The sequence below is a fragment of the Orbicella franksi genome, chromosome 13, assembly GCF_964199315.1.
Source record: "Orbicella franksi chromosome 13, jaOrbFran1.1, whole genome shotgun sequence".
NCBI classification, from domain to species: Eukaryota; Metazoa; Cnidaria; class Anthozoa; order Scleractinia; family Merulinidae; genus Orbicella; species Orbicella franksi.
The window spans coordinates 18,666,021-18,682,059 of NC_138157.1; the positions used below are offsets into that span (position 1 = coordinate 18,666,021).

The 16,039-nt window shown below is 38.2% G+C and overlaps 1 protein-coding gene across 5 annotated transcripts in view; it reads right to left on the reverse strand.

Annotated features, from left to right (window-relative positions):
* The window catches only part of LOC145465694 (uncharacterized), a 28,637-nt gene that overhangs the window by 7,598 nt on the left and 5,000 nt on the right, over positions 1-16,039 (reverse strand). For 4 of the 5 annotated variants that reach the window (XM_081449464.1, XM_081449460.1, XM_081449462.1 and 1 more), the window contains 12 exons: positions 12,539-12,966; positions 11,569-11,864; positions 10,008-10,142; positions 8,942-9,322; positions 8,076-8,257; positions 6,865-7,323; positions 5,641-5,814; positions 3,784-4,044; positions 2,585-2,854; positions 1,708-1,905; positions 898-1,074; positions 66-164 (listed from right to left, as the gene is read on the reverse strand). In XM_081449464.1, the coding sequence (XP_081305590.1) occupies positions 66-164; positions 898-1,074; positions 1,708-1,905; positions 2,585-2,854; positions 3,784-4,044; positions 5,641-5,814; positions 6,865-7,323; positions 8,076-8,257; positions 8,942-9,322; positions 10,008-10,142; positions 11,569-11,864; positions 12,539-12,966 (3,060 nt within the window). The remainder of the gene's footprint in view (positions 1-65; positions 165-897; positions 1,075-1,707; positions 1,906-2,584; positions 2,855-3,783; positions 4,045-5,640; positions 5,815-6,864; positions 7,324-8,075; positions 8,258-8,941; positions 9,323-10,007; positions 10,143-11,568; positions 11,865-12,538; positions 12,967-16,039) is intronic. The other variant, XM_081449463.1, reaches the window with a different exon arrangement.

Genomic DNA, 16,039 nt, shown 5'->3' on the forward strand with positions numbered 1-16,039 from the left:
CAAACTAATAAATAAACAAATTCAATATTAAAAGTAACAACAACAGGTAAGTTGAGGTAACTTACATGTGAGCACCACCTGAAGTTCGGTTCCTTCATTAGTGTCCTATCACGAAGCTTTCGTTGAAACAAGTCATGTGTTTCCCTATCAACTATACCACGAATCTGTGTAAGGGAAAACAGCAACCATAGTAAGTTACGAAATAGCCTACACTACCGACAAATTGCAAACTATTCATGACCATTTATTCAAAAAAATGTACCTGTAGGTATTATATATGGGACTCTGAGCACACAAATATAACACCAGGTCACTTTGTTTTAGATGTGTTGAATACAGATCATAGTTAGATTTTCTTCATTATATAAAAAAGAAGCAAAAGACTTGACATTCAATATGAGTAGCTGACCAAGCTTGTGCGATCAAAATGGCTGAATCGAGGTCCATGAACATGTAAAAAAAATCAAGGCCAATAACCAGTCATTTTGGCCAAACAAGCTCAATAAATCAATATTTATATGTGGAATAAAAGATACCATTTTCTTTGTGGGTCCTTTGACATATATAGCAAGCAATATCAAGTAGGCTAAATAACGCAATCTTGCCTGCTTGAGTGGCCAGAATGGTTCATCTTGCCACTTTAAAATGTGAAATGTTCACACACATCCCTATGGCTACATTTTCTTAATTTCCCTTGTTTATTTCTAAAATTACCACTGTTTTTTGTGACCTGCCGTATGATACTTTCCTTCTGCCCTCTGGCCTCTCAATTTAATTAAGAAACTAAACCAGAAATTGGACATCTTGGTTTAAAACCACAATTTTGTCAAAGAGAGTTACAGAAAATAGTGGATAACTGGAGAATTTTGATGCTGAAAGACTAACAACTTGACATACCAGAATATCAAAGTTGTTGAAATATTCTGTGGCCACAACTTCATCATCCAAATTTTCGGGTTTTCCACAAACTGGGCATACAAGTTTCATTATATTTTTGTCTTTTATTGTTATCGTGATGTACTGTGAGACACAACTTTGACAGACACGATCTTGGCAGTGAAGGAATGTGATCATCTATAGAGAAAAAGAATAGGACTTGAGAATACAATAAAAATATATCAAAAGTGACCATTTCACGAACTTTTAACAAAAAAATTATCATTGAAAAATTATAAATTATTTAAGGAACAAAAAGACAGCTGTGCAGTGGCAGTGTTGTCTAATATAAAACATCAGAAGAGAAAGCCCTATAGGGTAGCATAGAGGGATTATCTTTCAGAAATGGAAAACATGTACTGTGTTGCTATCAAACTTTAGTATAAATCTACTAGTGTTCTATCATGAATGCCATTCTCTGATTGGCTATGCTACCATCTATTCTGTGATAGATAGTAAGTAGTGTAGCAGTGTGCCCTTGTTAACAAAATGATGGCCATTGCTTGGCGTTTTCAAAGTGCCCATGTAGAGGATTTAGATAAAGTTTTGATGACTTGTAGATTTTATACTAAAACAGTAACATTACTTGCTCTTGATTTCTATGCATGATAGAAATCTCAAGCTCATAACCACATTGTTAAATATAAACACAGTTTTACACCAATCAGCATTCTGTTTTCTAAAGACCTTTTAACCATCGCACAAACAAGCTGAGTGAGCAAAGACTGAGTAATGAGCCAAAGAAGATGTGTGTAGGAGACTAACACAAACCTGGCTCATAGGATATTGCTCAGCGCATAATGGACATTCTTGTTTCAGATAGCGCAAAGAGCGTTGAAGATCCCCACAATTGCGTGCTGCTTCTACAGAATCGTCCACTCCAAAGCCCTTGTCTATCAACTTGATGACAACTTCTGCCCTTCCCCATGATGGCACATCTTTCTCAGCTAAGACTGCTCGAATACGTCGCTTAATACAAGAAACGTAATGGATAATAATAATGATTCATAACACAAAAATGATCAATCTCAATGACTTTGCCATTAATTTTTTATATTACAGCCAATAATTTTTTTGATGATTTTCATAATTTCACTTAAGGAAAGAAGTTCAGTACTTCCATAAGATTGTGAAGTAAAGTATGAACACAACAGTAACAGCCTGAAATCAAGCCAAAACTAAAAGGATTGCACAATTAGAAAAGTTCTTTGAGTTCTGACCCTTCTGCTTTTGAAACCCCTTCTTCCTTGGAATTTCCGTTAACCTTCTTTGGGATGGGTATGGATATTTTCTAGAACTTCACAATATTCAAGTTGGCATGACATTTTACCACTAGGGGATAGTAACCAAAAAATAATATAAATGTTGCAATTTCTTTTTTTTTTAATTTAATTGTAACATGTCATGTCTCAAACTTTACCAGCCAGTTTCTTGTTCTTAAGATGAGAGGACAAGATGTAAATATCAACTGGGTAACATCAGGTTTGCAAGATACTCTGTGTTTGCAAGTTCCCCAACATTTGCATACACCAACAATGTCTGCAAAACCTAAACAGGCTTAATTAGAATTTCCTGCCACAAACAACTGTGGAATGGAACCTCGATGGGGATAAAACTGACTCGCTTGTAGCAGTCATAATTTACTCACATCCATGTCTTGTTGTGCATCTTTTACAATGGCTTCAAAGTTGGCTTTCTCCTGATCAGTTTGAGTATTTGTTTGCCTTGTCAAAGCCATGAAGACCTCGTCCTGAGTCGCACTGTCTGGTAGACAGCTGTTCAGTATTCTCTGAAGCATTGGCCGCATTGCCATTTTCTCAAGTACAAAAATTGCCTTCTCTGTATCTCCTTCTGAATTATCCAGGGCAGTTATGCAATCTGTTTTAGCATAAACCCCTGCCTGTTGTAACTCTTTCACCTATAAAACATATGGCCACATAAAATGTCTTTACGGTTGTTGTTTAAAATCATAGAATAATAGATTTTGACTTACAAAACAAATTCCACTTCTGTTGTCTGTGCACGTTTCTATTTTTACACAGCTTTTGGTTGTCATTAATTATAATGCAGCTGACCGTGAAATCCACCACGCAGTTCTCTCAAAAACTATCACATTCACTGTCTCAGCAGCTACACATACATTTTGGAGTTTGAGCTCCCTTTCTGGGTTACCAATGTATTGAAATAACATCTTCATCAAAATTCAAACAGATTACTTTTGCGTTGTATCATTAAAGCCTACGTGTGTAAAGTCACTCAAAAAGACAGCACCATAAGAAGCTTCCCTACGTCAGAAAACATTTGAAGGTGAGTTTCCTTTCAACAGCCACGACAATATTCAAACCCTACACCACACACTCTGGTGATATCTTTTTCATGTGACACTCTTATGCAGCTTTTTTTTTGACGTATGTTTTAAACCAACCAATTACCCCATAGAAAGAACAGCATTTAATTCAATTCTTTTTAAACCTGCAAGCACACAAAAGTACTAACAGTTTGAACTTCACAATTAATTGACAAGTGACACCATAGTTGCATAAACATCACAACAAACAAGTTGAGATTTTATTGTTTTGTACAAGACATTTGATTGGCTGGATTTGAAAATGTTGGAATCTTTTGTTTCAGTTCTGCTTTCTGATTGGTTTTCATTGTCTGGGTGGCCTCGGTTTCAGTAAACGTACTGTAACATTTTAGGCACCAGTTCCAAAGCTCTTCTATTGGTGATGAGTTTAATGTAAGGACACAATATGAGAGATGCAGTCTACTGAATTCAAATCAGGCTGGTAAACTAACCATCAATAAAAACAATAAATTGCCTTAAAATAAGCAGTGCACTGTTACCTTCTTTTTGCGGTTTTCCATACATTTGTTGACTGCACGAGAGACTTCCCCTGTGCAATCAATCAAGGCTTCTCTCACTTCCTCTGGACTGATGTTTCCGATTTCTTGTGAATTTTCTGGTATGCTCAGCTCTATCATAACTCTGTGAATTAAATCATACCAAGCAGTCTGCAGCCAGTGAATGGGCCCTTCATGATCTTCACATCCAAGCACTGTTGCAATGTTCACCTCTTCTGCTGTAAAACCCTCCTTTTCTGCTTTCTGACAAGGATGAACAAAAATTCTGTATTTATTATTATATTCATAATTATACCATATATATATGCAGAATTATACCTATCCATACTTATGATATAATAATTTATTACAAATAATTATATCATTATTATATGTAAATTATATCATATTTATAATTATACATCAATACAATAATATGATTAAGATCAAGTCACATCCAGTAACCTTAAGCTCTACTAGTCCATGCATTATTGGGCAAGCAACTAATGCATATCACAGGTACAGCCTAGACTTCAGGTAATGATCCCTGTGTTATTCAATATCAAAAAATGCTGCACAATAACAATGTTCTTAGTCCTACGAATTTTTCACCTTAATTTTAGTCATTGACACAGCCAGCTAGTGCACACCAAAAATATTTGCTAATGCAAAACAAACTTTATAAAACTGCAGATGGTCTTTTGGGAACATGACTATCTGTTGTTCTAAATCCTATGAATTTTTTCACCTTAATTTTAGTCAAGACAGAAACTCTGTGATTGACACAGCTGGCTAGTGCACACCAAACATATTTGATAATGCAAAACAAGTTTTTTAAAACTGCAGATGGTCTTTTGGGAACATGACTAACCGCAGACATAACTTTTTGAACATTTAAATTATAACCAGTAAATTATGATTCATTATGGGCTACTGAATAAGGGTGAATAAATACTCTGAAGTTGTCAAAAAGTAGTAATGGTGTTTTATCCATTGTATCAGTCAGTGCAAAGGATTCGTCAGCACAACTTATTGAGGTAATTCTCTTGGAATTGTTCTACTATCAAACTTTTTTTGAAACTTGGCATGATTAACATTCATGATATGAACATTAAAAAAATGCAATAAAAAAATGGGGTCACCATGCCTGTCTACGCGTCAGCAGGCTCTTAAAATGGGGTATTTTTACTGGTTGCGTGTTAAAATTCGAATACAGAGTTCCTTCATAGAGAATTAAGTCTTGGTTACTTGAAAGACACAAAATTTTTTCTTGAAAGTAAAGCTTCTTTTATTCACATAAGCAGTATTGCTTCATTTAAGCCGTTTTTGATTGCCTGGTTGTGGGAACAGTATGGAACTATTTTTTCATGTTGTACTATCAAACATTTTTTCTTCTTCAAATATATTCTTTATTCGACTGTTCTTAGCAAATACTTGAAAAAAAAATTAGGGGTCACCGTGCTCATTTAAGAAAAAAGGGGCATTATTTCACTATCGAGCTTAGTTTGAGGGAAATCTCTTACGTTTTGTATGCGCATGTGCTCATGTGAGTTGCGCTAATGACACGAAAATCGTGCACAGTAGGGATGTGCAATGCAATACTAAGGAGTCACCTTAAATAAGTTTCCACAAAATGTCTACCAAAACTTGGCAAGTTTGGTGAAGAGTAACTGAAAACATGTAGAATAATCTCAAGTGAAAGAAAGAGGAGAGTGTTTCCTAGACTCAACTGATAGTAGAGGTTAAATAACATATACAGTATTGGGGAAATAATCAGTAGACTAAGTAAAGCTGAGGTCAACTTCTAATTGAAACCTGTTCCTTAAAACATGCTATTAATCTACTATCAAATATCTTTACTTTCAGCCATTCAACATAGCGTGCTCCAGCTATATAAATCTCCTCTTGATGTCTTCGCACAGCAGCAGTATTTGTTGGAGGTGCTGCTGTCCATGATGGAGGAGGCTGTGTCTGAGCTAAGCCAGAGGTTAGATGATGTCCAATAGGTGAAGAAAATGATGCTGCTGGATTCATCTAGTATGAGAAGCATCAAATATTTATATTGATCAGTGAGACTGCTCTTTCCATAATGCTATCAGTAAACTCTCCACCTAGAGTGTTAGGTTGACCTTAACACCCCCAACCCTTCTCCCATGACAACTTGTAGACAGGCCAGGACAAAGTTCAAGGCACATCTAAGGAACACAATACTCTTGACTTTATTCCATGCAGGCAAGGAGTAAACAACATGAGCTCTTTCTGACTGGTTTCGACCAGTTACAACACTTAACGCTGTGTGATGTAATGGTCACAAAGTGTCCCACTACGACCTGTCTGGTTTGAAGGACCTTAATCTCTATACAGAGATGAGAACATGATGATGATCGTGAACCCTCACCCTACCTAGCCTGACTATACTTCAGGCAATAGTTTTTAACACCCACATGAATTAATAAGATTCGAGACCAGGATTCCCCTCCTGATGAACAGATGTGCACTTCAGATATCCGTGAGAAGTGTTTCTGACTGGTAAATGACAATAAAAACCACTCAGTTACACAACATGTGTCACCAATAAGGACATTACATAAGCTCAAATCTCTGATTTCTCTGTATTTGTTTTTTAAAGATACAGACTATGCAAAGAGAACTCTTCAACAAAATTTATGACAAATCTTTGTACTGACATTTTGCAGGTGTTGTAGTGTGTGTAAGTATGTGTATTCTTTAGTAAAATAAAATTGATCGGTGTAACAGAAACTGGCAATGAAAAGGGGTGAATGCCCATTCAGGCTATACAGTGGCTAGTAAGGGACCCTTCCAGGAGTTTTCTGTTTTATGAAGGCAGCACACTGATCAATTCAAGAATAAATAGTGTTCAGTCTGAGCAAAATTTCAGGGATAGATGTATCTCCCACTCTAGTACATTGATTTATCTGTTGACAGAGAAGCTACATAATGCTGGTTTCCTAGTTCACTTACACAAAAAGCTAATTAAAAGAGGTTATCCTAATGACAGACTAATTGAAATGAAATCCAGTAATTTCAAGAAATGTATTCCAAGACTGGCAACAATTCTTGTACCTCTGAAAAAGGTGCTGGCATACCCATGGGATCCATCATATGATGAGGAGGAGGTGGAGGAAATCCATATTGACCAAATGGTCCACCATCTCTGAGAAAAGCATTTCTTGTAGGCAGTGGCGGCATACCTCCCGGAGAAACCATCCCAGATTGATTCAGTAGCCCTCCCTGACTAGGACCGATTGCACCTGGATAGGTTCTTTCCAACGGTGGACCAACAGGAACCGTTGGCTCTGCTCTTCCTGAGCCATCCCATGGCACTCTAGCCTGAAGGTCACCTCCTGCTGGGAAAGTGTTTCCTAAGCGTTGTTCTGCTTGCAGTCTTGTTGACATCTCTTTTTGTGTAGCCTGCTGATTTGTGGGCTCTGGTTTTCTGCTTTGTTCACTTACGCTAGAGGTCTGCTGACTCTTTATTTGCATGGCCATATTAGTGCAAATTTGTGGAGTTAATTGTTCAGCCTTCAGAACAAAATAAACAATTTAGAAAACGTTATGTCTTAATGAATGAACAAATAGAAATATTTTCTCATCTTAAGATATCTTATGGCCATGGGGTGGACTTGAGATCAAGATGTACGGGTATTCAGAATCTGCACAATGACCATTCTTAGCTAGAGTGGTGTTCAAGTTCAACTCTTTGTTTAAGCTAATTTTAATAGGTGAAGTCTGCATATGAGCCAAGTGGCCCACCAGGCCGGAGCTTATCCCGGTTTCTGTAGCATGAAGCGACTAGGAGTATTTCTACTCCCCCCTGGATGGGATGCTAGTCCATCGCAGGGTTACCCCCAGCATTAAGTTCGCCAGTACCCATTTATACACCTGGGTGGAGAGAGGCACTGTGAGAGTAAAGTGTCTTGCCCAAGAACACAGCACAATGTCCCCTGCCTGGGCTCGAACCCGGACCACTCGATCCGGAGACGAGCACACTAACCATGAGGCCACCGCGCCTCCCTAATTTTAATAGCCAACCTCTCAATATCACTAATCTTAAGGTAAGTGTGTAACAGCTAGATAGAGTGATCACTTCATCTCTCATCCTCTTTGTTCCCAGTAAGGCATTAAAATGTAGTAATGTTTAACCCAAATGAAACCCACTTCAAAAAAAAATACATACTTAAGTCCATGCAGACCTAGCACCTCAGCTTAGCTTTGATCTACCATATATGACTGTAGACCAAGCAAAACATGGAAGAAGTAAGCTCAAGTCAAACCTGATTTTCCCTTCGTGTAGGTGACTGAGAACCAGGGTTGGATCTTGCAGGTTCAGCTGTTCTTGAGGGCGGTGGTGGAATATTGCTAGTTTTGCAACACACCTCACAGATTTTCCGTACCCTTGAGTTGATAAAAGTGCAATGTTCACACTGCCACTTATCAGGGTCTACTAGAACTTGACCTGTGAATGACGAAACAATTTTTAGTGACAATTTTATAACATGCCATAGACTTACCACAACTATTTTTTCTCAAGTATTTGTCAATTCCTTAATGTTATGGCACACAATAAAGACACAAGACCATGTAGTGAGCGATAGTGGGCAGGGAATGTACTGGCAAGGCTCGGATTTTATTGTTAGTATATATTAACTTGTGAATGTATGGTTGGAAATCCTTCTGCTATATAGGGCCAGACTGCTAACATCTTGAATTTTTGAACAGGACTTTGAATGCGATGCTCAATATGTTTGTTGTTCAATTCTGAAAAGTCTCTAAGAGTCTCCTGTCCAAGACGAAATGCCTCATTAGATATGCCACAAACTACTTTTTCACAAGTATTTGTCAATTCCTTTTATTGCCATACAATTTACTGAAAAATATGTAAGGCAAAACTTATCATGTGTACGACTGGCCAGAGGGTGACTGACAATGACATAATTTTTTGTCCAATACATTATTGAGAATTATTAGTAACACAGTATAATCTACTGTATTCAAGATAATATGAACATCTACATGATTCTGCAATGACATGGCATAGGTTCTGTTGTCTTATAAGAAGCTCTAGTCATGGTAAATGCAGAATAACTTTTGTTTCCTTAAGAGATCAACTTAATGAGATTGTTTCTACTAAAATACAGACCTGCATTTGATGAAGAAGTTGTAGGTTTTGTTCCTGACACAACATTCCCACTTCCTTGTGACTGCTGCACTTGGCCAACAGCTCTACCTTGATCCGGTGATAATGCCCAAACAGGTGCAGGAAAATTTCTCGTTTCTGCGAATTCCCGTTGTTGAGGTGACACAAATGGAATTTCTGGTTCCTTGGGTGGTTTTAAAGGGAGTGGCTTCTTGCAGAACACACAGGTCTTTACTCCAGCAGAATTCAAGCAGTAACAATTTGGACAGGATAATGCCCCACCCTCATCTGGGCTAGCAGGTCCTAGATTTCTTGGTGTCTTTGACTCCACTGGCATTTTGGGTTGAGCTGGTGTGGACTGTCTCGGTGGCAAAGGAGGTGGAGCTTTTTGGTACAAGAATCAAACAACATTTTATTGTACAACTCTCAGCTGGCATTTTAAGTAGTAAATGCTGTTTGTTAGCAAAATAACCCAGGGCTGTCTTTACATGTAAGTTTTGAGTCACCTGTAGCCTTGTTCTCCACACCCATAGCAAACTTGTTACTTTATAGTTGAACTCTATCAACAACAGGCAATTTCGCCCTTAGCATCAAGGGAAAATCAAGCATACTCAGCCATAACAGGTGTTACAGGCCCTTAACGACAGCCCTGTAACCTGACAAATAGTTTGAGGTAATCTGCAATTGACTGGCACGGGGGTGCAACTGTTGCAATAATTATTATCCCATCAATTATTTGTTATCCATTTCTGCTGCATTTGGAAGTATCAACCAAGTGTTCATGAATTGATCCAGCTACAACAGCAGCAGCATCGTCATCATCATTATCATTAATAAAAGGATCTTGGTTAAGTCAGGGGCTTCATTAAGGGCCAGGTACCAGACAAAATGACTGGCTGTGAGGATGACTTTGCCTGTCTGGTTTGACCATGTAGAGGAAAGTTTTTCTTGCCTAGAATTAAGTTCCATTCAAAAAGTTTTGCCCACCTGTGAGAACCAGTTGCTCTCCTGTTGAAAACATTAATGAAACCCTTGCAGTAAAGTAACTTTTTCTGATCATAGTACCTACCATCTTGAACTGCAACATTACCATCGTTTTCATCTTTTGCCTCAAGAGAACTCTGTTGAGTTGCAGTGTTAAAATGAGGAAAGGGTGGAGGCCTTAGAATTTCTCTTCGTTGGCTCTGACTTTGACTTGTTGCTGCTGGTGAGTCAAGGTTGTCAGGTAAGAACATACATTACCAGTATTCTCCTTCATTTACACGCATGACAAGAAATATGGGTTATTCACCAAGTGCGAGATCAAGATGGCTGGATATTGACCATGTTCTATTTTTGCTTATAATCCATCAAATATTTTGGCTCGTGGGCGATCGGTCTAAACATGTCACATGACTGAACATTTCCCAGCTAAAACTGGGGAATATCCGAGGATATACCCCAATTTTCAAAACTGCACATGTTGCGAAAAATATTTGAAGGAGCCTCCATTTGGCATATTATTTTGTTCGCATATTATTTTGTCCTTGGACATTGTCTGTTCCTCAAAGCTCACAGTTTTCCTCAAGGTATGCTCTCAGAAAACTGTTCGCTTCTCGGAACAGATAATGTCCGCAAAAGCCGAGCATTTTTTCCACCAAATGGAGACTATTGTTTATATGTTCATGGACTGAGTTGAGGTCCATAAACATCCAAAAACGAACTTGGTCAATATCCAGCCATCTAGGGTTTATTATATGGACTTTGATGAGCCTGTCTTGGCTTAGGGAAAATTTTCTTGAAGGACACAGCGTGTAATCTTGAGCGGACAAGATAGCACCATCTTGCCCGCTTGGGTAGGATCTGGTTCATCTTGCCTGCTCAAGGAGCTAGCTATATAATTACTTAACTTATGTCTGTTGGGTTACACCTTGTATCTCCAAGATCAAGTACTAAGCCACACTTGATTTCAAACAACCAACTGTCAATTTGGATTCTTAACCATTATTCTGTTTATTTGAAATGAAATTCAGTTCTTCTGTTTGAGTGGTATGCCTGAAAAGTTAGTTAGCTGAGTGAGTTAGTTAAGCTGAGCGCTTGACCACTATAATCATGAATTACCTTTATAATCTGTAATCTAATCTATAATCATTACCTTTAGATTTACTGGTAGCTGCCTTTCCTATTTCTACTTTCAAGAGGTCATTACTTTGGGAGCTTGTTACTTTTGGGTAGATCAATAAAGCTGTGCAGTTCATGGACCAACCCACTTTATTATTATAACTGTGTCAAAAGTGAACACAAGCACATCCCGCCGATCTTGGGCACATAAAATTATAGTCGTATCTAGTTTTGTTTATAGAGGATTAGACCATAACTGACAAGAATTTGTATACTTGCCATCAGCATTACCCACTGTTATTTTCAAATACTTGAAACCCACATCTACATATCGGGGAGGGGTCCTGCAAAGGGTGATGCCCATCACTACAAGACATTGAAAGCAAAAAGAGGGGAAGGAGAAGAAATAATCATATAATAAATAAATAAATAAATAAATAATTCAAACTAATTTGGGGTTGCTCCTTTTGGCATGTAATCATACTACTCTAGCTAAGTATATTATATCACTGCAGGGAAAAAAAGCTTACTTGTTGCAGCAGGTTGTAAGGCAGCTCTTTGATTTTGAACCATGGAGGCTGCAGTGGATGCTGCAGGTACTGGTGACATGGCAGGCAACCTGGGAGATGTTGAATGCTGGACGGGTGGGCTAGTTGGTCTGGTTTGCTGTCTCTGAGGTAATTCATGTGATGGTTTTGGAGGGATTGGGGGTGGATGATCTTCCCTTTTAGGCTCAGGTGTTCTAGCCCCTTGAGCTAAACCTTGATTGGATGCCGGGGTTTGCTTAATGTTTCGTCTTGGTGCAGGCACAGGTCTCTGTCTTTGTCTGAGAAAACATGAAAGTAAACTCTCAAAATTAATGACATCTGGCTGGTTTTGATGCTACAATAATGACCACAAGGAAAGTTAATAAATAATATATGTGTTGTTCCAGAATGCATGTATAAACCTCCCTCAGGGGGTTTTTTGGTTTGCACTACCCCTTCAAACATTTCAGGAGACATTTGAGTCCCTCCCTCCTCCTGGAAATTTCCAAAACCCTCCTTCGTATAGAGATTTTCTGGAGTCGTACAACTGAAAGTTAAGCTTACAGAAGTTCAATTTCATTTTGAATTGAAAAGGCAATTCCAAGGGGCTGTCCCCTCAAACTGTGATTAGTCCTAGGAAAAAGTCCCCCTATGTGAAGAATAAAGGAAATTTGTCCCTAGAGTAAGTCCCATTTTCACAATGCTACCAGAGTGTCATGCTTTCTTACCTTAAACTATTTGAAACTTGCTTCCCATGTATCATTGAGTTGTGTATTGGAACTGCTTAGAACAGTCAATTTAAGTGTGTGAAAACCACTAAGTTTGGCTTCATACACTTCTCTCGTGTCCTTAAAAAGATCTGTTGTGTTTGTCAGCAATGCACTCAAACTATTTATACATTACATGCAAAACTTACAAAACAAAGACAACCTTTGCTATTGCTTACCATGAACAGTACTAATTCCAGACATACCTTGTTTCATTGCCAGCACTTGCTGCAGCAGAAGCAGCAGCAGCTCCATGACTCTGTTGAGATGTTACTGCGGCAGGAGCAGCAGTAGTGGAAGAAGCAACAGCACTTGCTACTGGTTGCTGTCTAGGTGGGCTTACAGGAGATGTCATCAACTCAGTTCTAATGTGATGTTGTCGAGATGCATGCTTATGATACAAGCCATCGCATGGAGGACAAAATGTATCCTTACATTCTTTGCAGAACTTTGTTGCCACTGATCCTCCACATATACGACACTCAAAATCTGTAGATGCCTGAGCTGGAGAGCTGTCATTTGCCGGGAGTATACCATCTTCAGCATCTTCATACTCAGAGTCTCCTTCACTATCATTGTTTCGTTCAGCTTGTTGTGGTTCTTCCACTACCTGCAGTACAATCTTACCTTTGTCCTGTAGAGTGGATTCAAATATTTAGCTTCTTATAATTTAAGACAAAATTATAAAGTTACAGGTTAGCTGGTGACTGTTTTTTTCAAACTTATAACAGCATCTAGCATTTTTTAGTTAAGGTTACAGTATACCTTCAGGGGTGTCTCGCGCGCAAGCGATGTAGCGCGTGCAGTTTAAGCTATAGATACCTAAACCCCTATATCAAATTAAAGCTTATGGAGCTGGCTATCAAACTATACCAAGAATTTTGAAAGAAAATTAATTGTCAAATTTTTCACGACCACTATATGCCAGCGCCCGAATCACCTTTCGAAAGCTACAAGTCAAAGCGAATTTCATTTTTTTGCCAATTTAATTTTTTCCTCGGTTTCAGGGCCCAAAGCGCTTAAAAAACGTGTCTGCGTTTTGGCATATTCAATTGCAGTAAAAAGTTACAGAACATTTTCAAAATAGGATTAAAAAAATGTGGAGTGATCGTACAAAATTCGCTCTCGAAGGAAAAGTATTCCAAAATTAACAATTCCCAGACACGCTTTTGCAGTTTATATGTTAAACTAGCCACTGTCCAAATTTAAGAGCAATTGAACAAATTCCCTTTGAGTTATAACTCTTTAAAGTGTCTGCTTCGAGTGAAAAAATTTATTCGAGAAAACAACGCTAAGAAAAATTTTCTGCTTCGCAAACAAACTCCGCCCACAAACGCCTTCAACTGGGTTCTCAGATAACTAAGCCAATCAGTGCAGGGAAAGTTTACTACCGTTAACCTCCCGGTGAAATTTACGCACGAATCTCTAAAAAACTCTTGTGTTTCGCAATGCGCTCAAGGAACCGAAGGCAGAGAGATCATTTTTCTGTAGCTCGGTTTTTCTTGAAGCTGGTCTGGCAAAATGGGGAAGACTAAAAAGGATACGAACGCTAGAGTGGCTGAGCGAAGGAAACAAACAAAAGACAGCGCGGAGAGCAACTGTGTGTGGGCACAGTTGTGCATGGATAATATTTCAAATGGTCTCAATGAGTCCGACGATTCGTCGATATCGGACTCATCAGAAGAGTCTCTGTCAGCATCCCTGTTATCACTGTCAAGTTCCGAAATTTTTACAGAACCTTTCTTTTCTCTTACCACGAATATTTGCCCACCTTAAACGATAACTATAGCTTCATCCACATGGCAAACTTTCGCTTCTTCACTCATTGATGTATTTTCATTCGTTCTTCGCTGTTTTCGCTTTTTTGAACCGGCCATGGTTTAAACGTGGTCTATGTTTACTTATAACTTAATAGAGACACGCCTAATATCAAAAATGCTGGGTAGTCAGAACAACAATGCTGATCAACTGAGTAGTCAATTCGTGACATCCATATAGGTAATTCCCACAAAAATCGTCTCGGTTGATTGCATATGCGTCATAGGGCTGTCAATCAAGAGGTAAACTTTTACTTCCGGTGAAAACGTAAAACCGCCATTTCTCCGCCAATATTTAGCCTTTTTCAAAAAATTTTTTCAGAAATTAGAGATTATTCTTCGACCACTATTTTGACCCAAAAATCCAAATTTGAAGAAAATTGCCAACCCGAAGGTATACTGTAACCTTAAAATACAAACCCAAACGAAACATTTTGTAAATTTACTTTCCACCGAAAAAGAAAACTGTTATAAAGACTTTCTTAACTGCTAAAAGTTGTTTTTGCAAACAGTGCAGGTAACAATCATAAACTTTAATATCATTTTGCACATAAATTGAATTCATGCATTTAAATTACCGTCAAGGACTACTAGGCCCCATTTATATAGTCTCAGGTACCTGAGACAACCCTCCCCCCAAGTTCCCCTGGGCGAGTTAACTTTTCACTGTGAATGTCCCTGAGTTGTCTCAGAAGGCAAGACAACTCAGGTGGACAAGTTGTCTCACCTCAACAGGTAAGAAAACTTTTTCTCATATAAACACTTTGGTTCGCCTAACCGGGACAACTCACGGCATGCCGAATGTTGTGTAATATACATAAATTTTATGTTTTAAAGCAAAAATTTAAATTACGTGTGTAAAAATTAGTTCAACGGAGCCCAAGGTGATCAAATGGCCAAAGGAAACACACACAAAAAAATATGACACATTTGAATATCGAATAGGGGCTATAAATAATCATGCAGGGTCAACTTCTCGGCCAGCAGGGACAGACAACTTTTTCTCATAAAAGTGCTCAACACAGTTGCCTCTGGGGAGGTTTGTCTCAGGTACCTGACACCATATAAATAGGGCCTTAGTTAGTTCACCATTCCTACAACTGTCACTGATTAATTAACTGCTCATTCACAATTCTTTCTAAACCTCAGGAAATTTCCAAATTATTTTATTTCTAACTGGTATCTTGGTTTGGACTTTGAAGCTTGGTAGCTACCACTTGAGGGGCAAACATAACATTTCAGTCTGTGTACTGCATTTTGTCATATACATGTCATTTTCATGTTAAATGTCAGGCTGATGAGTATTCATGTACATTAGCCCAAAATGGTTCCCATAAAAGCATTTATGTATGTATTTTCTGTTCAAGACTTTTAAAAGGAGCTTATTACAGAGAAAGCTTAATTCAAATCAGATCAGGTGGTGCAGTTATTTCAAATACACATTCTTCCATATTTAATATGAAAGGACTTAACACATTATTTCTATTATATTAAAAAATCCCCATCAAAAGGAGGAAGTTAACTCAAAAAACATGCTGCCAAAAATATTATTGTTTCCCTGTTCATAAATCGTCCTGGAAGGGATTCAATGTTAAAAATAATATTGAATTCGCGAAGGGGCTCATTAGAGTCTTGAAGGAGGATTTAAAGAGCAAATCCATGGTAATTCAAAGTAGAAATGAAGTGGAAGGACCAACACCTTAAACAGCACCTAGCCTACCATTTTTTCACATCTAACAAGTCACAGGAGATACCAAACATTCAGGGATGATGTCTGTCTGTCTGTCTGTCTGTCTGTCTGTCTGTCTGTCTGTCTGTATGTATGTATGTATGTATATATGTATGTATTTATATATGTATGATATCAGTATGATATCCCCAATGAGACCG